Consider the following 22,208-nt stretch of genomic DNA (forward strand, 5'->3'; position numbering starts at 1 on the left):
TCCATTTCAAAATTAATTAATGATAAATTATTCACTTCCAAGTCTTGATTGAAAACATGGCCTAGAAACCATATGGTTTAATTATCATCATTAGCTTTTTGTTTATAAAGTATGGCATTCATTAGATCACTTTCCGGCCAGTCAATTTCCTGTCACAGATTCTCCTGGAATACACACACATATTATGACAGTGTTTGGAAGAGAATTTAAGAAACACTTCTCAGCTTTTTCTTAACAAAATTTCAAGATTTTGTTAAGGAGCAAGCTAGCACGGATATTCCAAAATTAATTAATGATAAATTATTCACTCCGAGCAAGCTAGAACGGGTATTCCAAAATTTAAACGATCAGGTATCATGTTCTAGTCCATATATATACCTCATGTCCCAAGGATTGTTATCTCCGGTACTTGTACTTAATCGGTTGGTTTTTGTTTTTGTTTTTGTTTATTTTTATTTTTATTTTTATTTTTATTTTTATAATTTTTTTGCGTAAGCTTATAAGAAGTACTATCGAGAAAAAGCAACATATGGTAAATAGAGAATATTGAAATTTGCCTAAAATTATAGATTTTTTTGTTTGATGAAGAATTTTGTGATTGATTGATTGATGATCTAAGTAGTCAAAGTAAGTTACAACCGTATGGGCTCCAACCCCAACATTCAATTTGTCCTTATTTGGGCCTACATTACTGGACCAAGCTTTAAATTTATTTGAAAATCTGATCATTATTGCCACCCACGGCTGCGTAGTTAGCCTAATGGCACCAAGCTTTGAGAACAGATCCCACTATTCATTCATAAAAAAAAATAAATAAAATTATATCAAAATTATTATTTTCATTATATATATGGATCGAGTCGATTTTATATCAATCAATCGAGTCCATACATCATACAAATCATATCTGTCGTATTGTTTTTTTAAAAAAAAAAAACCAAAAGGTTTTCATGAAGAAAATATCTAGCAGAAACTCAACCTCAAATCCCAATTCAGTAAGAAATCGAATCTCCATCACAGATTCTCAATTAATTGGCACGTTGTGTGCACCAAGCATAACTCATGCATCACCAGACAAAAAGTGTAACTTACACTTTGATTTATTCATAATTCATAGCAACAAATTTACATACATAATCTAGATCATCTTCCTATGCTCAAACCAATACAATCCACACATGTTATTCATTTCGTACCCAAAGTGAATGAATGTGCATTGTCATGATATCGAATGACGCCTAGTTTTACTCGGTTTATCCCTACCTCTGGTGCCTGGTAATAATCCATCAGCCCGGATAAATCTACCGAGCTTCCTTGAAACCGAGCTTATGAACGAATATTTTTGCGACAAAGTAGGCTTATCGGTGGACGTGGCGTGACTGGTCACCACGGGGCTAACAGGTTTTGACAAAGATTTATTCCCTGAAGATTTTTCCAATTCATTCAACTTCTTTTTCATGTCCAGGAGCTCGAGTTTCAACTCGTGATTTTCCCTTTTCAGAGACGAGGTCTCGTCCTGCACCCCAGGGTGAATGCCGACGGACTTGTGATTCAGTTTCCCTGAATGAAGAGAGGACTGGTGATTCAGGCTACTACTGTCCATGACTTCCCTTAAACGTTGCTGCTCGTAGTAAAGTACTTGAATGACACTTTGAACCGGTAGCCTATCGTTCTGAGCTGCGTGCGCACAAGCCTCTCGGGAGAGCTTTTGACAGTTCATGACACTGCAAAGTTTCTTTCTCTCCGTGTCACTCAAACAAGGATGAGCCTGCATATGCATTCATGAAATGAAATAGGATATATTATAGCAAAAGGGAAATGTTTTTATGTATAAGATAGAATATTGACGCAGCGCATGTGCAGAAAGTTGTAGCTGATGATAACGACAATTGACAAACTGAGTCATTTTCGACTAAGATTCACTAGATGTCTTGGCCATTAGAATAGACCAATGAAAAGAAAACATGCTAAGTACAAGCCTTATAATATGAAAATCTCACAAGAAAATAGTAACTTATTGTGAGTTTGATTTCGACATGTAGTGAAATTGTATGACTGAGTACGTATGCTGTCATATTGAAGGTTGTAACTAGCAGAACGACAGCTTAAGTGGCACGTTTCGACTATGGATCTATTTTTGCCTGGATCAGAAGAATCAATCAATGTATAAGAGAATGTGCAAAAGCACAAACCTTCAAATAGATGTCGATGGCTCTGTACATTCCATCTTCTGTTACTCTTGGCTGTTCAGGGATAAGTTCTGCAAGATCAACAAACTTAGTAACCGATAGATTACGATCAGAAGCGATTTCCGATACATAATTCTCCAACAATTTTGCCACTCTCTCCATATCATTTGCTGAAGGGGAATGATAATCTTCAGCTGCATCATAATTATACCCTATTTTATTCATCTCCCTTTCACATTCAAAGAAATTTTTTGTGATTCGCAGCACGGCTTCAACATCGAACAACGTATCACCCGTGAAGGAATAAGACGGGATCAAAAGATCATCTAGCGCGGCCTGTGCAAGTTGGGAGGCCACTCTCCTCTCCAAATCAAGCCTACAAGCAGCTGTTGTTTCTAAGTATATCGAAGCTCGGAGAAGCATCGATAGAAAGCTAACTGAGATCAAGTTTTTCACTCTTGGTAAGAGGCTAACTATTGTTTCTAACACGACCCTTTTCTCGTGTTCTTGTCTTGGTTCTATTTTCTTCCGTCCCTTTCCAAATATCTCCTAAAGCAAGAAAAAATACATTAAATAGACTATTCATCATATATGATCAGGAACTAAAAGTCTCTAGGGGTAAGTCCTCACCAAACCTCTAAGCGATTTTTGTGCATATAGCATAACTATTTGAGCAAGATCGTGTTGCTTAAATCCTCTTGCTATCATTGCAATGAGAGCCCTTTGGAACATATCGATTCGTAGGACGGCCAAATCCTCGCCCCACCAATCGACAACTCGCTTCGAGCTATCCTGGCACATCATGATCGATATGGCGTCGATGCTTCTGCTCACCAACCGAACTTCCTCAGCCATAGGGAGAAGGTTTTCCGATGACTGCAAAATCGATACAGCCCCGGACACGGTCTTTAATGCGACTTCGTTTAAATACGACTCGGTTCGTTGGATCAAATTTCCTGTGGCGTAGTCCTCTGTCATTTCAAGAAACTCTGCTGCACATCTAAGTGTGACGATGTTCTCAGAGGTGATTTCGAAGTCCATACCATAGCAGAACTTTGCTGCAAGTTCAAATGCCTCCGCCCCACCCGGGACGTCGGGGATTTCGATCATGGATTTGGCGGTACCAGTGGCTTCTGAGAGTTTTTTGCTTATGTATCCACTTTTTGAGACTAGAGGAAACTGTGTGGATGCAGGAAAATACATGAAGAAAATAACAAATCGAGAATTCACCTTCCCCTTGGGATATCAATCAAGAAACTATAATCTATCATCATTCTTTCGGAAAATTTTGTGAGTAATGCTACATATAACGGAGAGCTACATGTTACACATTGCACTTAAAATTACATGATTATCCATGCATTTTATTTAGAAAAAAATCTTCCAAAAATGCATTACATATAGCATTATCCAAATTTTGTTTGTCATTACTAACATATACTCGGTTGACTTCGAACACTGTAAGAAATCACTTTCATTTTGAAATATTATTCGAGAAAACTAAAATTGAACACCATGAATAACCTACAAGTGTGATACCTTGTGCAAACAAAAGGTAGCTCCTCCAGCGGTAACTGTTACATCACTTGGAATTTCATGCGAGAAAACCCTGTTCAACACAAATAAAACTCTGAACAATTCCCCATTTTCATTCCCATTAAAACGAAATTCAAACAAAGAATACGAACACTTGCGAATATGATAAAAATCCCAGTACAGTAAGCAACAAGAAAGACGAGAAAACAAAGAAACCAAACCATTGGCCGGTCCTCTTCATGGCACAAGAAAGAAGCTCCTTTTTCTTGGCAGACATGTTTGCAGCGCAGGAAGGTGAACTCTGCTCCTTTTCAAGATCCATAATCTCAATCGGGAGTAGTGTTTTTATAAAACCAGAAAGTCGAAATTTTAAATCAGTTGCTTGAAAGAAACGAAGGGATTCTTGCGGGAAATTTCGATCGGGTGAGTAATAAATGACGATCCTTGTCTTTTTTGCTGACAAACACAGAGTGGGCAGAAGAAAAAGACTGAATCAGGGATTCTGAGATTGCACAATCATGGTTTCCTTTCGTGGTCTTATATTGGTTTATTTTATCGGTCATTCAGATTCACAAAGATCATTTGTAGTACTTTTGAGAATTCCATTTTCACCTAGAAATGGGTGAATGTGGTTATGAAATTCTGTCCATCGAATCATAATCCTACATAAATTGAATTTTTTTTTAAAAAAAAAAATTACAGCCCTTGTTAAAATTACGTAATTTTTTTTTAAAAAAAATTTGAAAATATTATAACTTTGGTCATGTGATTTTAAGTTTTTTATATAATCGGACATTCTTGGACTAGCTTGTTGCATTGAGTTTGCCCAGTATGGTTTATCTAACTAGCGTAGTTTGCAGGCTATTATGTTAGTCCGAAAGTTTATCCAGAACACACCCAGGGACGGAACTATATGGGGGCTAGGCTGGGCTATTATTATTATTATTATTATTATTATTATTATTATTATATATATGAGTTTTATTTAAGTTATTTAGGCTTCTAAATTTTGTGTTTATATTAGACCATTTCACGGAACATTCAATATATTGAATATATGCTATTGAGTACAAAATAACATCATAAATTCAAAGTAAATCTATAATTATGTGCATTATCAAATTCAAAAAATTATACTTTATAAAATATAAAACAATTATTCAACTTATTTTAAATTTAAATTTTTTTGATTCATGAGCCCATCAAATTTTCAAATTTTTTTTATAAAATATAATTTAATTATTGAAATACATTCACTGTTGAATATATAAACATTTATAAAGATATTGATATATTAAAATTTTGTGTCATTACTAGAATGATTGATATTAATTTTTTTTAAATCATAAACAAGTTGAAAGATATATATAAATAATAAATTATTAACATAAATCCAATATGTATATTGATCCTATGAGTTTTATTCATATTTTTTTTATATAAAATTAGCCCCCCTACGGCAAAATCCTGGTTACGTCCATGAACACATCGAAAGGTAACGGCTGCAGGTTTCCACGTTACAAAAAAATAAAAAAATAAAAAATAATAAACTTATAAATCTAAAAATGTAAATTTATCTTTAACGAAATAAAATTTTTAAAAATATGATTACAAGACCAAAAATATAATCATTCTCGTTATTACGAGGTAGGCCAGAAGTTGGCAAATAAAAGACTTTTCGAAAAATATACATAGTCGCAACTCGCAAACATGAGATGAGTGTTTTAAGTCAAAGATATAAATTATATTTTTTTTAAAAAAAAAGATTTGTGACCACGAACAAATGCCCGGATTCTATAAATTCGTCTGGTTATAATTTTGTTTGATTTATGATCTTCTTCGATTTTTAATATACATTACCTTCATATGGATACCACATGTAGGAATTATGATTGTGTTTATAATTAAAAGGGGGAAATTTGGCCAATAACTCTTCATAAATCATACATATCAATTCTAAACAATGCTGACTTGGCCAAAATAGACATCGCACCTCAAGCTTTTTTTTTTCTTTTTTTTGAAAGACGCACCTCAAGCTTTAAATCTTGTGTTTTTATCCAAGTCTAAAAAATGGCCAGGCTTTGGAAAAATATTAACATTGGTCATATTTCTAATTTACCCTCGGAACATAGTTGTAAAAAACGACTTCCTATATAAATATGGATCCAAAATATCATTCTAGAATGATCATTGATACCCTGGAAAAGTCAGGGGTATCAGCCTATCAAGGCTTGTCCTCAGGACAAGGAGGGAGCAAGAGCCTCAAGATCCCGGGGAGACAGGGATGCGGAGGTTTACTCCTTGCAGACAGTAAGTGAGAATGAAGGAGGTAGAGATATCAGGGTTGACCTTCGGGACAGTAAGCAGGGCTCTAGCCCGACTATTTTAGGGAGGAGTGGTGATATTCCGGGAAAGGCAGGAGTATCAGGGCTTGTCCTCAGGACAAGAAGGTAGCAAGAGCCTCAAGATCCCGGAGAGACAGGGATGCGAAGGTTTACTCCTTGCAGACAGTAAGTGAGAATGAAGGACGTGAGATTGGTAGCTCGGGGTTAAGAAAGTTGCACCCGTCCCGGGTGGAGGCAGAAGATTGGAAAGACCAATTCTTCATGACCCAGTCCACGTTTGTTTTGCAGGGGCACAATCCCCACGTTGCCGTAATCCCAGTCCTCCTGGCTTGATCGTGTGGAACAGGTAGACGTGGACAGGTCCTATACCCACGACCCAGATCGTGGCCACTACCCTGAAATTGCGGAGCCACGCTCTCATTCTGAAGCCTATAAATACCTTGCATTGGTACTGGTAAAGGTATGTTAATCTAAAATCCTAAAATCACTATACTAATTTTGTCTAAAAAGCCCACTCTATTTCTAACCCTGACTTAAGCATCGGAGTGGCCCCGCCGAAAACCCTTCCGGCGTTCCACTAACGTGTTTTTATTTCCCTGCCCCTATTTGCAGATCATCTTGGTCAGGGAAGGACAACTTACATACAAGTCTGGCATCTCATCAGGCCCACCTTACTACCCTGATAGTTCGGATACTCGTTTTAGTGAAACATCATCAATCATATTTCTAATTAACCCCGAAATATAGAAAATAAAACAAGTAAAATTATTTTGGACAACTCTAGCTAAGAATGTGGGTGGAAGACAAGGATGTGAAATATATAAAGTTCTATAGTCCGAAGTGGATATTCTTCGGTCTTCCTTTCCCCGAAAATACATATGATCATACATATATATATATATATATATGAGTTGTCGACCCCGCCACACTGACGGTGTTTTTTTGTTTAAAAAATCATAATAATAATAACAGTAAATTTATTACATTTGTCCTTTTAGGTTTTCAAAGTTAATTTGGAGCCTGGAGGGAAGAAAAACATATTAATAATTGTATAATATATATTTTGTGTCTCTAAAAAAAAAGATATATTTTTTGTGTTTTATTTTTTTTATAACATGAGAACCCGCAGCCGCTATTTTTGATGCGCACTGAGTAAACCCCGGACTAACGCAATAGCCTGCAAACTACGTTAGTCATGTAAGTCACACTAAGCAAGCTTTGTGTGACAGGTTAATTCAAGAAAGTGTTGGTAGGAGAAATCAAACTTCTAACCTCTAACTAAAAGTTCACCTGCTCTACCCAATTGGACACTTTACGGACTTTTGTGATCTATTGTTCATACAGGCTGTGCCACTAAAGCCATGCCCCACTCTTCTTCCAATTCTTTATAATACGAATTTTGCGAGGGTATGTAGGGTCTACACTACCCATGTCAAATCCAAGAAGCATTCTCGATGACAAAAATTAACAGTAATATACATATATGGAATTTTTTTTTTTGAGGTTTATTAAGTTTTCCTTTTGTTCCATTTTTTTTTTTAAAAAAAACATATTTTTATGCATTACATAAATTAAATATTATACAAAGATCATATGATCATTATATCTAAGTGCCTCGAGTGTAATTTCACTACGCGATCCAAGCGATGTCTCGGTGACGAAAATTATGGTACGTAAGTGAATCGAAGTAGAAGACAGTCATAGTTTGTTAGTTGCTTGTCTATTTATTGAGGTGGACTGTGGAATTTATGGTCTCTTGCTTTCATACTCAGTAGAGGTGTATCATATGTTAACATCCTATTCTACATATATCACTATACTATATAGTTTGCACCGAATCATCCCCACTAGGATCCAAATTTTGAATTAATATTTAAATTTTACACGATTTTTTTTTAAAAAAAATATTTTAGAACTTTATTTTGGGTACATGTAGTTTCACATCAAGATTTTGTGGTCGAAACTTTTCGTCTCTTTGGTAAAAGGTCCCTACCAAGAAGATCGATCATCCATTATTTGAAAATAAATTCGGTGGATATATATATTATATATATCACAGCACAAGAAAAACTTAATTGTGACCTTCAAATTCAACAAATATCAATGAAAAAAACAAGACTTATCATAGGCAAATAATAATACAGTGGACCAGTGACCCACCCTTTATCCTCTATATATTAAAAATACCTATACGTATATATGAAAGGGAAATCAACACCTAACATATAAAGGAGAGGGCCAAAATTATATAGATATCAAGTCCTGAGTCTATACTCCGGAGATTGTATAAAGATAAAGAAGAAGGTGGGAAGAGGGCCCATGTTAAAATTTCTGGGTAATAACTCGAGCCACAAATTTTTGTAAGCGATATGGTCAAATGACGTGAGAAGCTGAATTACATTCAATGTAGTGAATTTTTGTTATTAATAACTGTAGAATCTGTAGATAGATCATAGATGTTCGAAAAGTTTTATATATGAAACTGTTTCACATGTTAATTTTGTGACACAGATCTCATTATATTCAATTAATAAAAAAAATTTACTTTTATGTTAAAAATTTTACTTTTTTTCAGTGTTCTAAAAATTTCTTTTAAGAGACGCTTAATCTTGCTCAAGCTTTAATATGCTTAAGCTCGATTAAGCGACTGGTTTTTAGAACGGATGATTTCATTTATTTTTTAAAATAAAAATATTTTTATAAATATGTATATTTATAGTTTAGAACTTGAATTATCTATTAAATCATAATTTTATGGTTAATCTAACATTTTATTTGATGTTTGTCTTAAAATAATTAAAATTATAGTAAAAATTGAAAACGCTTTTTCACGCTTAAGTTCGCTTAAACTTAAAAAGTTTGAAGCTTGACCTCCACACTTCCAAGGGCGGAGGCACGCTTAGTGCCCGGATGGCCCATTTTCAAATTTTTTTTTAATGTATTATATATATTTTTTGAAATATTTTTTTGTATTGTTTTTGGACCAATGTTAAATTAGCCCGGGTAGACAAATTTAAAAAATTAAATAGCCCACGTAAAAAATATTAAATAGCCCATATGTATCAAAATTGGGATTTTTCGTCTTTGTCATCTTGATTAGATTTGATTAAATTTAACTTTCATCTATGTCAATTTTCGTCTTTTAAATAATATTTCAACTTCTATAATGTAGATTTCTTTTTGTTGAGTAATTTTTTTATGCTTTGTGATATTGCTTTATTTTAAAATTGATTGCATTGCAATAAAATTTTTTTTATAATTGCAATTTTTGATTTCATAAAAAAGTTTAATGGTTTGTTCGGTTCAAGTTTCTATTTATATTGCATTATGCATCGCGCTGATCATATATTGCTGATATGATGTCATATTAAAAGCAAATTTGAATTGTGATATCAGTCAAAAAATTTTAAATCTTAAATACGATTCCATAAAAAATTATCCAATATTTTATTAATGAAAAACTTTTTAAGGCTACAATGAACAAGTATCTTATTCATCGTTTTAATTCTTATGCATTATTTTTTGTTCCTCGTTAAAAATTTTAGTTCGGGTGAATTTCAGATCCTGGCTCCGCCATTGCACACTTCGACGCGCTTCACGCTTTTTAAAACGTTTTTTTTTTTCCGATTCATCTCAAGAATCAAGATACTTAATATTCAAATTCAAGAACTGTGTTCCTCACTTATAGGATCACGGACGTATCTTTTTTCGCAACAAAACTACTATCTTCATTGGATTAAAATTTTAAATTTAACAAAGCATAAATCTCGGCCCATTTAATTAAATAAAACAGACAAACTATTAGAACCTATTATTGTAGATAGCCATTAACACTTTAATCAATTTGTTGTCAACAAGATTATTGATATATTCTAATGACGCTAGTTTCATTCCTAAAACTCACCAATTTACAAATATTCCATTAGATAAATATTGTAAATCTCAAATTTTAATTTTGGACTTCGTATTTTAATTTATTTGGACTATAGAAAACCCATAAAATTAATGGAATATAAGGTCGTAATAAGATAATAGCCCATATCTAGTTTCCCCCATGGTTCTTTGGATTCTCTAAGGCGAAAATTATATATATTTCTCTCTTTAATTAATAATTAATTAATCATCTCATTTGGCTAAATTCATGTCCTCTTGAATCCAAATCACTTTCATTCGGAGTAAGGCAGGACAGGCCTACGGTGGTACAAGTAGGCCCATTAAGGTTTACATACATACCAAAAATGGGTTGGGCTTCATTTTGGGAACGATCCAATTTTGGTCCAACCCGAACCTAGTTACTCAAACTCCATAGTCCATAGACCCGGATCCTATCAATCTCTCAATACGAATGCGCTTTTACAAATCGCATTTGGGAATAGCTAACAATTATACCCGTTGGCGTTGCTTCTCGCCAGAATCCAGTTACACCTTATCCCTGCCACTTCCCCCAATCTGTGTTGCAAAACCCTGCAAAAACCTCCTTCAATGGCTGCCGTAATGGAGAATATTTCACTGTAAAACCCTCATTTTCAATCGTTGTTCCAATCCCCACCAGAAGATTCTGTAATTTAATGTTCTCAATGGAGCTATTTTCGTCTTTCAAACTCCAATCCACACCAGACTTATCCTTTTCTTCTTCTTTCTCGTCCTTCCCTTTTCAAACCCACCTCAAATCCCTTAAAAACCAATCAAAGTTCCATGTTTTGGCAGTAGCAGTCGACTCAAAAGAGCTGCCTCAAAACAGCCCTAAGAGGCTCTTGAAAGAGCTGGCAGAGCGCAAGAAAGTGGTGTCGCCCAAGAAGAGGCCACCCCCGAGAAGATTCATCCTCAAGCCCCCACTAGATGATGCGAGATTGGCTGAAAGATTCCTCAACAGCCCACAGTTGTCGTTGAAAGCTTTCCCTTTATTGAGTTCTTGCATGCCTTCTATGCGGTTAAACAATGCGGACCGAACCTGGATGGACGAATATTTGCTGGAGGTGAAGCAAGCTTTAGGATACCCATTGGAGCCTTCAGATAATTACGGAGATGATAACCCGGCTAAGCAGTTGGATACATTGTTGTATTTGGCATTTCAGCACCCCCATTGCGACAGGACTAATGCGCGGCATGTAAGATCGGGGCATTCACGGTTGGGCTTCTTGGGGGAGTATGTGTTGGAGTTGGCCTTGTGTGAGTTTTTCTTGCAGAGATATCCAAGGGAATCCCCGGGGCCAATGAGGGAGAGGGTCTATGCTCTGATTGGGAAAAGGTTTTTGCCTAAGTGGATCAAAGCTGCTAGCTTGCAGAATTTGATTTTTCCTTATGATGATATGGATAAGTTGATTCGAAAAGATAGAGAACCTCCGGTCAAGTATGTTGCTTTTCTTGTCTTTTCTTTTCAAGTTTGCTTACTTATTTACTCAATGGGCTATGGTATTTTAACTTGCGTTTGGTACTTAACTGTATACATTTTGATTACTAGTCTAGATTCCTTTATCGGATGTGCTTCGAGATGTAATATCTCAAGGCTGTGCTTGGTGGAAGATGAGAGAGATTACATTTCAGTCAAGGTTATTCAAAATTTAATTGGAACGTAGTCTTTAAAAGCTCACAAGATATGCACCTAGGCTCAAGTCTCGATGAGACTCAGTGCACCTTGACAGGAGCCCTGGCTCTGCCCTAAAATGAAGCGCTCGCTTAAGCCCTGAATTTGGTGCGCTTTAAAGGCTGAGGGCGCATTTTTAGTGATATTTAAATGTAGGGATAATAAATTCAGGGTGTGTTGAATGTATATGTAGGGATGATAAATTAAGTTGAAACTCCAGAAGATGATGGTTATTCATTTTCACTCATTAACGAGTGAGTGTTTATGTCAGTGTCAGTCAATTGTTTGTTAGGTATATACTTGGTTATAAATTTATAATAAGAAACTTTCTCCAAATTTTTTACTCGTGTCGTTTTATTTCATACTGCGGCTCATTTTAACAAGATCAATGCTTACCTTGCACTATGTACCTTATGCTCTAGGCAGTTTTTACACCATAGGGCGTCTTGTGCCTCTAATAAATATAAACCGACAAAATATAAGAGATACTGTAAGTCAAGTGTCTATTATATATTTCAACTATATGAATGTCATTACATATGTGGGTTGTGGCTATTCTAAGGTAGTGTTTGGGAGAGCTTCTAAAGCTTTTCATTAACAAAATTTCACAAAATTTCAAAATTTTGTTAGGAAAAATCTGAGAAATGCTTCATGGAAGCTTTCCCAAACACTACGTAAGTCGTAGAGTCAATAATGCTGTGTTTCATCAGTTATGCTAAAGTTAGTTTTTGAGTTGGATGATTCATAACATTTTGAATTCATATACATGATATCGGCAGAGCTTGCGAAATAATAAAATATGCATCCTTTACAGACAACAGTATGAACTTCCAATCCTTGAGGAAAATTTAACGATTTCAAACACGAAACAACATATTTGGCTGTGTATTCCTTGCCCACAATTCTTGTCTTTTTATTAAATTGGCTTAGTATGATTTACTCTCATTGTATATGTTCGCGGCAGATCTGTATTCTGGGCCTTGTTTGGTGCGATATATTTGTGCTATGGCATGCCAGAAGTGTATAGAGTTCTTTTTGAGGTGTTTGGTATGGATCTTGAGGCTGAAGATTGTCAGCCTAAAGAGAGGAGACAGCGTGAGGATGTAGATTATGTATCTGTCGAATTCGAAAGTCAAAAGTTGAATTGGCAAGATGTAGCTGCTTATAAGGCAAGCATTAGTTTCATCCATCTCTATTCTTTTTCTTTGAATTGATTTACTATTAAAAGATATGACCTTTTATTTCTTACATTCTTGTATTAAAATGGTGTTTCTATTATTCCATTTATTAAGAAGATGGATTGTCAGCTAATTGGTGTCTTAATGTTTGACAGCCCCCGGAAGACGCCCTTTTTACTCACCCTAGACTTTTCAGGGCATGTGTTCCACCTGGAATGCATCGATTCCGAGGCAACATTTGGGATTACGATTGTAGACCTCAAGTCATGCGAAAACTAGGATACCCGTTAATGAGGACTGATAGGATTCGTGAGATAACAGATGCCAGGAATATTGAACTTGGACTTGGATTACAGGTGATCCTTTCTGCTTGATCTGGAACGCATATATTGATTGATTCCGTTACTTTAAGAAGACGGTGCTCTAGGCATAAACCAAAAATTTAATGGGGCTGCCAAAAAATACAAAATGGAACTCAATGTGCAACACTCTCAAAACTTTGAAAAATGAAAGAGACTTTTCAGTTGAGTATAAAGCGAAAATGATATAGATCATTGTTGCAGCTCCTATAACTCAATGTGTGCATCTATCAAACCTGATATTCTGTTTGTCCTTGCATCTAAAAGAATAACATGGTATAACCTTTACATATCTTTGTCATGAGATTAGGTGATATTGTGTTGTTACATTGTTACCTCGTAATATTGCTTTTATATATATTTTCATGATATTTGGCAATAGTGCTTTGTTACATTGTTATCTTGTTGTGCTTAAATTATGGTCAAGCATCATTTTTTCCTGGAAATTTTTACGGTTTCTAACAAATCTTGCCTATATTGAAATACAGCTTTGTTTCATTCACCCGTCCAAGTACAAAATGGATCACCCACGCTTCTGCTTCGAACGACTGGAATACCTTGGTCAAAAAATCCAGGTATGTACACCATAAATTTGTAGCGTTCGATTTATCAATATACTAGCTTTCTTTTTGACTTTGTAATGCTCCTGTTCCACGTCGGTTTCTGGGAAGAGTTTGCGGTGATTTACCTAGTTCTGCCAACTCAGAATAATCATTGAGTGAAAGCATGTATACAAAGTAACTACTTGCAAAACTCTTCTTTACAGTCTTGTTTGTGCTGGCCCGTCCGTGATCACAGGGCGAAACTATCTTGAACTTAAAATCTTCTACAAACTTTCACTGCATGCTTGGCACAAACTCAACCTAATTTCCCGACATTGTGCAGGATCTTGTGATGGCCGAAAGGCTGCTCATGAAGCATATAGATGCCCCCGGAAGATGGTTACAAGAAAAACATCGTTGCATTTTAATGAACAAATTTTGCGGGAGATACTTGCGGGAGAAACATCTGCATCCTTTTATAATTTACAGTGAGGAAGTGCAAGATGAATACGAAAACAACCGAAGGCGTAGAAATCCTGCTTCAACTTCAGTTCAACAAGCCCTTCATGGGCTCGCTTATGCTGTATATGGAAAGCCAGAGGTTAGACGTCTCATGTTCGAAGTTTTCGATTTTGAGCAGATTCAACCCAAGGCCGTATCATGAGAAATGAAATAAGTTTGTGCTTTGTCTTGAACGAACGGAGCATTCGTCGTTCGATTAAACTGCTCACAGTCTATTAAATATGAGCTATGCTTCATGTATAGTGAAACTCACGGTATTTATACGTTACCTTTAAATTTCAAAATTATATCGCATGCACTCAATCACTCATGGAGGTAACTTCAAAATATTGTGTAATTCAAGTGTGAGAAGGAACATGTATATAACATTTTTTTCTAAATCCACACTCTTTCAGTCGCACTCATTTAGACTACATTTCAAATATATAGACTAGTTTTTATATTTAATGTTATATGTCTTATTTTTTTTATCAATTTATCTCTATTAAATTGATATCATTAACTACTTGTACAATTATTTTATTTTATTAAAATCTTCATTAAATAAGATTAAAATGAGAAATTGTTTTTAAAAATTTATTTTTCCAAATATTTTACTTAATCCGTGTGTGAAAATATAAATATACAAGTGCTTCTATCATTGAGACGGATTCATTAGACTATTTTTTTTCACTAATCTCAAATATATAATCTAGTTTTCATATTTAATGTTATATCTCTTACTCTTTTACAAATTTATATCTATTAACAAATTTATATCTATTAAATTGATATAATTAACTACTTGTACAATTATTTTATTTTATTAGAATCTTCGTTAAATAGAAGTAAAATGAGAAATTATTTTTAAAAATTTAATTTCTCAAATATTTTACTTAATATGTGTAAAAATATACAATTGCTTGTATCAATGGGACGGTAGGAGTATTAAATCTTTTTTTTTTAATGGAATTCATGTATCATGCGTACTCTCCAGCCACCGCGTGATTAACTCCTAAAAGAAAATGGGCCCTATTCGGGCTGTGTAATCTAACCAACCACAAATATATGTCAAGCAAACATTGATTATTGGGCAAAAGTCTGGTCCTCTATTAAATGTAAATGTATCTTTAATTATTTTTCCTATTAACTTCGATGCATTTATAAATAATAATAATAATAATAATAATAATAATAATAATAATAATAATAATAAGGGAAAACTGCAAATTTAATTATGGATGCTTGTCACTTTGCGATTTTGGTCCTCTATGTTTTCATATTTTAATTTTAGTCATGCATGTTTCGATTTTTGGCAATTTCGGTTCTTTTTATTCGAAAATGCTTACGTGGCACTGTACCCGTCAGCTCCACATCAGCACTGAATTGGTGCCACGTCAGCGGCACGTCGAAAAAAAAACTAAAATTGCCAAAAAAAATAAAGATAGCAGACTAAAACTGAAATCTGAAAATATAAAGAAATGAAATCGCAAAATGACAAACATACATGATCAAAAAAACAATTTTCCCTAATAATAATAATAATAATAATAATAATAATAATAAGAACAACAACAAAGAACTATGATATATTGATAATAATGGCGAGGCAGACACGTATTTTTATTAATTACAATGAATAATATTACCTTGAGTTATTATCAGATTGCATAGAAGATAAGATGATGCCCAAAGAAGATTGCTTGAGAGCGCATTCAAAAGTGAATAATTTGCAATACATAAACGTTCACGTTTTATTCAGTAAACCTCATACGTGAGGAAAAACATACATCTTTAGACGTATCAGTGGGTATCATTATGGTGAAATTTTATAATTGCACGTTTGTACTTTTTCAAAAAAGTAAATATACATTAATTTCATACGTGTTTCGTGCAAGATAGATAGATAGATGCAATCAATGGTGGTGATCTAATTTCTTATCAGCTTATGTCATCGCATTAACTCGGTTTAATCTGCCTGGAAGGTGACCAATATGCATACAACTTGTGATTCTGTGTCATGCACCTATTAATTTCAAGTAAACACAACAGGAAAAGGTTTGAAATTCATCAATTTTGATTATAATTTTATTGCTTTTAATGAAATAATATTTCAAAATTTAAATTCAGATTTTATCTATTTACACAATGATAATATAAAGTAGAATATATTGCAAACTGACATTATTATCAGATGAACTTAAAATTTATTTTAATTAACATAAAATATTATATAAACATATAAGAGATTAATTTGAAGTCTATGTCGTAATTTTTTAAAATTTAAACAATAAAAATTATATACCTTTGAAATAGATGGATCGAACCCGACCTTTAGCCAAATAACGTGACTAGGATTGATAGGAACAATCGTCTCGCGAGGGGGCCAACGATGAGACTTCCATTGTAACACCCGGTATTTTTAATTACATAAATCCGCCTGCATAATTAGGATATTTAATTATTTAAATTTATGATTTATGGGTTAAATAATTATGTGAATTATTTGTGCATGATTTAATTTATTTTTAAGCATTTAACCCATAATTAGTGATTTTTATGATTTTTAGTATTTTTATTATTTGATCGCGTAGACGGGACCGTGGACGGACGAGATGACAACTTTCGAGCCAAATTATTTTATGAGCCTTTTTGGAGCCTTAAAATATTATTTTGAGTTTTATTATCTCAAAATTTTAAGTATTTAATTTTATATAATTTTAGGAGTCCATTTTATTCAAAATTAGCCATAATATTGACTTTTTAGTATTTTTAAAATTTCCCTAAATTAATATTTCGAGATTTTATTTATGTTATCAGATTTTTAAATGTTTAATTAAGAGTTTAAGTGGTATATTTAATATTTAAAACTTTTTATCCTTATTTATTTAACCTATATTTTAATTAACACAAAAATTAAACCTAATCTACCCCAAACCCCTTAGCCGATCGTTCACCCCCTTAGCCGCCTCCATTCTCCATCTTCATCTTCTTCCTCAAGCCTAGGAGGTTCCATAGCTCAAATCTTTTAAAGCTTCGAAGGTGTGTTCGCCCCGTCGTCCCGGAAACGTCCTACGTGCGTTCTAATCAACTCCTACGGTGAAAGGCATGATTTTCTTCTTGTTTTTAACATCATATCAGTATATATTATGTAGGTTAAGGTAGGCATGGAAATTCTTTTAGAAACTTTTCAGAAAATCGTTTGAAGTTTGTTGTTGGTGCATTGCCTTCGAATTTCATAGCATGTTCACGTCTTCTTCCTATCCATGCATGGTTCGGCTGATGGCTAGGTCTCCGGGGGGTGTGGGAACGTGGTCTGGGCTCGAGTGGCTCGAGTGGTTCGAGCCAAACGAGCCCAGGTGGTCACCTTGTTCAGCAAAGGGTTCGGCCGAGTAGCAGTTAGGGTTTTGGGTTTGAGGGGCTTCGGTTCGATGTAGGGTAAGCATGGGGTTGGGACCTTGGTATGGTTCGAACCGGCAGGACCCTGGGGAGGTCCTGCCGGCGGCGCTCCGGCCGGTCGTGGCCGGAGCAGGGCGGCAGCAGGCGTTGAAGGCCTGCTGCCCAAGCTTCGGCGGCCGAGAGAGGTAAGTAGACTAGGGTTTCGGTTCTAGGGTTTCTAGTGGGTTCCGGGTCGGGTCTTGGGTCCGGGTCGGGTCTAAAATAATATGGGTTAAGTTAAGTGGGTCCGGGTCCGGGTTATTTTAGTTGGGCTCGGGTATTTTTATTTTTAAGTTTTTAAGTTAATTAGGAATTAAATGGGCTAATTAAATTCCCAAAAATTTAATTAGTATCATTTAATTTATTTGGAGTCCATTAAATTATTTTGGGTCATGTGACGCCCGGGGCTGAAGAGGCAGGGAGTGATCGCCGGTGCCAAGAGGTTGCACGGACAATGAGCGGCTCCTGAAAGGCTTCTAGGCGGAGGGAGACATGAATGAACCGATCCCGTGCCGGAATGAGAGGGGATTCTGAGACTGTGTAGGTATGGGACTACATAGTTGAGGAGGGTTTAAAAGATTTCATATGTACTACCCATATCAAGAAGGTGCATCTTCTTTTCGGAAGCTCATCATATAAAACTCTAAAGTTAAGCGTGCTTGACTTGGGGCAATTATAGGATGGGTGACCCCCTGGGAAGTTTCTCAGGGTGCGTGTGAGTGAGGACAAAAGCACGCTGAAAAGACCCGTCTTGATATAGTGGGTCGTTATAAATGGTATCAGAGCCGACCTCTCTTAGTACGGTATGGTTCGGGGACGAACCAAGCGGAAGCTGGTGGGCATGTGACGCCCGGGGCTGAAGAGGCAGGGAGTGATCGCCGGTGCCAAGAGGTTGCACGGACAATGAGCGGCTCCTGAAAGGCTTCTAGGCGGAGGGAGACATGAATGAACCGATCCCGTGCCGGAATGAGAGGGGATTCTGAGACTGTGTAGGTATGGGACTACATAGTTGAGGAGGGTTTAAAAGATTTCATATGTACTACCCATATCAAGAAGGTGCATCTTCTTTTCGGGAGCTCATCATATAAAACTCTAAAGTTAAGCGTGCTTGACTTGGGGCAATTATAGGATGGGTGACCCCCTGGGAAGTTTCTCAGGGTGCGTGTGAGTGAGGACAAAAGCACGCTGAAAAGACCCGTCTTGATATAGTGGGTCGTTATAGTGAGGACACATATTTTTATTTTTAAGTTTTTAAGTTAATTAGGAATTAAATGGGCTAATTAAATTCCCAAAAATTTAATTAGTACCATTTAATTTATTTGGAGTCCATTAAATTATTTTGGGTTATTTTATTTATTTTTGGGCCCATTGGGCCAGGGATAGTGCTATTGGGCCTAAGCTAGTGTTAATGGGCTTGAGTGTAGGGCCAGCAGTCCAGAACCATCCATGAGAAAATTTGCATGTGTCCTGATTATATATTTAATTATTTTTATGCATTTGAGTTATTTTAATATTTATATGTTAATAAGAAATTAAATTAAATATATATGATGGACACACATTTTATTCAAGTACATGCATTCATGAAATAATATTTTATGCATGATTTAATGTTTAAGTTGAGCAATAAAAATATTTTATGTTGGAAGTTGAAGTAGTGTGACAATTTAAGGGGGATTCGTCCCCATATGATTGAAGGGCAGTTTACTGCCAATTTAAGAGGTGATTCGTCACCGGCCACGTACGTAGGTTTCCACGCTGATCAGTATTTAATGTATGATTTAAGGTTACACTACGGATACAACCATGCTATGTTAGAAAATAAATTGCTCAATATTGTTATGTATTATGTTATGTATTATGTTTATTTAAGTAAGTCATGTTATGTAATTTTTTTAAGCATGCTCATTCATGTATATGTATGTATTAGTATTAAATTGGTTTAAATTATTTTAAACCCTTGTTATGTTAGCATGTTGGGCCTCTAGGCTCACTACACTGGTATGGTGCAGGTGAGTACGTTGAGGATGACATTGTACCCACCGGAGGCGAGGACGTATGAGCATGCATGCAGTGGCCCCGTGACCGTGAAATATTCTGAGTCGCTATGCATGTTATTGTTCTTGTCAGCATGATACATTTTTATTATTTTCAGTGATTGAGGGTCTAGAATATTTATTTAATATTTTCAGTGCATGCAAACTTTTATTTACTTATGCAGTATATTTTTAATTAATGTTTGACTCAGATATTTATTATATTTTTAAGAATGCATTTTTATTTAAGTATTTAATTGTTTATTCATTTTTAAATATTTTTATTCTGTACATATTTTATTTAGTAAGTATAAAAAAAAAAAAAAAAATTTCCGCATATTTATTTATTATAGAGTTAGGGTCGTTTCAGTTGGTATCAAAGCACGGTCCTCGGAGGGGTCCTCACTGCTATGCGAGCTCAGAAATCCACGCTACCGGTCTGTAAGTTTTAAATGTTTATAGCATGATTTAATTTCTAGAATTTAAGTTAGCATTAATTTTAAAACACTTAGTTATGCATGGCGATTTACGTAAATAAATATGTGGTGGTGCAGAATGCCTCCCAGACAGGTGAATCGACGTGGGAGACCTCCACATCCACCTCCACCTCCACCGCCACCTCAGCAGCACCCCATGACAGCACTGGAGCAGGCCAGTGCCACGATGATGGCGGGTATTACTGCCTTGCTGGAGCAGCAGGCAGCCCGGCCCAGACTGTCCCACGAGGAGGACGTCGCCGAGAGGTTCCAGAAGAAGGGGCCTAAGGAGTTTCTGGGGACCACCGATCCGTTGGTGGCTGAGGGATGGATTCGATCTTTGGAGTCCATTTTTGACTATATGGGGATCACAGACGCCGACAGGGTGAGCTGTGCTACATACATGATGCGAGGCGATGCAGCCTCATGGTGGGAGGGTGCAGTACGAGGAGTCCATCTACCTACTCTGACATGGGCTGAGTTCAGGCGTATCTTCTACGCCAAATATTTCACTGAGGATGTGCGCAGTCGCATGATCCGAGAGTTCATGAGTCTCCGTCAGGGGGACAGATCTGTGGTGGAGTACATAAGCCAGTTTGAGAGGGGCTGTCGTTTTGTGCCCATGATTGCTGATAGTCCGCAGGAGAAGCTGCGACAGTTTGTTGAGGGCCTGAAGGCTGAGATCAGGCATGACGTGCGCATGGCAGACGTGTTTACATATGAGTCTGCAGTCAGCAGGGCCTTGCGTTCTGAGGAGGGTCGGAGAGCGATCCAGAGAGAGCAGGGCAAGAGGCAGTTTGTACAGACAGGATATCAGCGACCATCTTCGCAGCCACCTGCGAAGAAGCAGTATACAGGGCCGGCTAAGGGCCCGAATCAGCAGCAGAGGCCACAGCAGAGGCCGCAGCAGCAGCAGAGGGGCGGGGCCCCTAATGCCATAGCTCATCCCACTTGCCCGAAGTGCCAGAAGATGCATTCGGGACCTTGCCTATTGGGAGCAGGAGTTTGCTTCCACTGCAGAGAGCCGGGGCATCAGATTGCTAACTGCCCCAGGAAGAAGAACACCGCTGGTAGGGTGTTCGTGATGCAGGCTGAGGAGGTCGATCCAGACACCTCCTTGATCACCGGTACATCCTATCCCTAGTATTTTCATAAATTCTCCTTTGGTTAAAGATTTAGTATTTAATTTGAAATTCTTGTTATTTGGGTCATTTAACTGCATGTTAGAATAGGAAGCATGTTTTACTTGTGATTAGAATTAAGAACTTGTAGTGACTCGTTTGGAAAAAATTAGAAGTGGTATGAAACTGTTGGGAATTTTCTGCGTGCAGGGAGAATTCTAGTTGGAGGCAACTCCACGTTTGCGTTGCTAGATTCAGGGGCTACGCATTCGTTTATCTCCCTGGAGTTTATCAGGCGGGTAGGCATCACACCTGAGAGTAGTGACAGCGGGTATGATGTTACTATGCCGTCAGGGCAGATTATGTCTACCTCGAAGGTTATTCGAGGACTGGAGTTAGAGCTGCAGGGACACTCCATTCGAGCAGATGTAGTAGTCTTGCCTTTGAGTGGTTTTGATCTTATTTTGGGTATGGATTGGTTGACAGTCAATGGAGCTTCGATTGATTTTCGTCGGAGATCAGTGTCAGTGAGACCTACAGGGGGCGACCCGTTCACTTTTTATGCATCTCAGAGCAGTGATATTCCTCAGGTGATATCCTATATTCAGGCGAGGAAGTTGTTGAGACGGGGTTGCCAGGGGTTTCTAGCGAGTATTGTCACGACTTCAGAGCCATCTAGCAGATCATTATCAGAGTTAGAGGTGGTTCGTGACTTTCCGGATGTCTTTCCGGAGGATGTGGCAGGAATTCCACCAGTGAGAGAGGTGGAGTTCAGTATTGACTTAGTGCCAGACACCGTGCCTATCTCTAAGGCACCGTACAGGCTTGCTCCTACCGAGATGAAAGAGTTGAAGGAGCAGATACAGGAGTTGTTAGAGAAAGGCTTTGTTCGACCTAGCTTTT

At 36.5% G+C, this 22,208-nt stretch overlaps 2 protein-coding genes across 2 annotated transcripts; one reads left to right on the forward strand and one right to left on the reverse strand.

The window, feature by feature from the left end:
- Positions 1–1,082: 1,082 nt before the first annotated feature.
- Positions 1,083–4,342, reverse strand: LOC140882530 (BTB/POZ domain-containing protein SR1IP1-like). Its single transcript, XM_073288591.1, has 5 exons — positions 3,947–4,342; positions 3,729–3,798; positions 2,820–3,368; positions 2,193–2,738; positions 1,083–1,768 (listed from the first exon to the last, which is right to left on the reverse strand). The coding sequence occupies exons 1-5, from the start codon at positions 4,045–4,047 to the stop codon at positions 1,220–1,222; spliced, it is 1,815 nt and encodes a 604-aa protein (XP_073144692.1). The 5' UTR covers positions 4,048–4,342; the 3' UTR covers positions 1,083–1,219.
- Positions 4,343–10,468: 6,126 nt separating this feature from the next.
- LOC140882237 (ribonuclease III domain-containing protein RNC1, chloroplastic) lies at positions 10,469–14,655 on the forward strand. Its single transcript, XM_073288104.1, has 5 exons — positions 10,469–11,420; positions 12,619–12,823; positions 12,988–13,188; positions 13,680–13,766; positions 14,077–14,655. The coding sequence occupies exons 1-5, from the start codon at positions 10,639–10,641 to the stop codon at positions 14,395–14,397; spliced, it is 1,596 nt and encodes a 531-aa protein (XP_073144205.1). The 5' UTR covers positions 10,469–10,638; the 3' UTR covers positions 14,398–14,655.
- Positions 14,656–22,208: the final 7,553 nt, after the last annotated feature.

Source organism: Henckelia pumila, chromosome 2 (genome assembly GCF_033568475.1).
Source record: "Henckelia pumila isolate YLH828 chromosome 2, ASM3356847v2, whole genome shotgun sequence".
Taxonomy (NCBI): Eukaryota; Viridiplantae; Streptophyta; class Magnoliopsida; order Lamiales; family Gesneriaceae; genus Henckelia; species Henckelia pumila.

Excerpts from the sequence above, each read along its gene's own strand:
- LOC140882237 (XM_073288104.1), top strand. The coding sequence starts at position 10,639 with ATGTTCTCAATGGAGCTATTTTCGTCTTTCAAACTCCAATCCACACCA. Across the intron at positions 11,421-12,618 it reads GATAGAGAACCTCCGGTCAA|ATCTGTATTCTGGGCCTTGT; the intron begins GTATGTTGCTTT and ends TGTTCGCGGCAG. Across the intron at positions 13,189-13,679 it reads AACTTGGACTTGGATTACAG|CTTTGTTTCATTCACCCGTC; the intron begins GTGATCCTTTCT and ends ATTGAAATACAG.
- LOC140882530 (XM_073288591.1), bottom strand. The coding sequence starts at position 4,047 with ATGGATCTTGAAAAGGAGCAGAGTTCACCTTCCTGCGCTGCAAACATG. Across the intron at positions 3,369-3,728 it reads CTACCTTTTGTTTGCACAAG|TTTCCTCTAGTCTCAAAAAG; the intron begins GTATCACACTTG and ends GCATCCACACAG. Across the intron at positions 1,769-2,192 it reads CCATCGACATCTATTTGAAG|GCTCATCCTTGTTTGAGTGA; the intron begins GTTTGTGCTTTT and ends ATGCATATGCAG.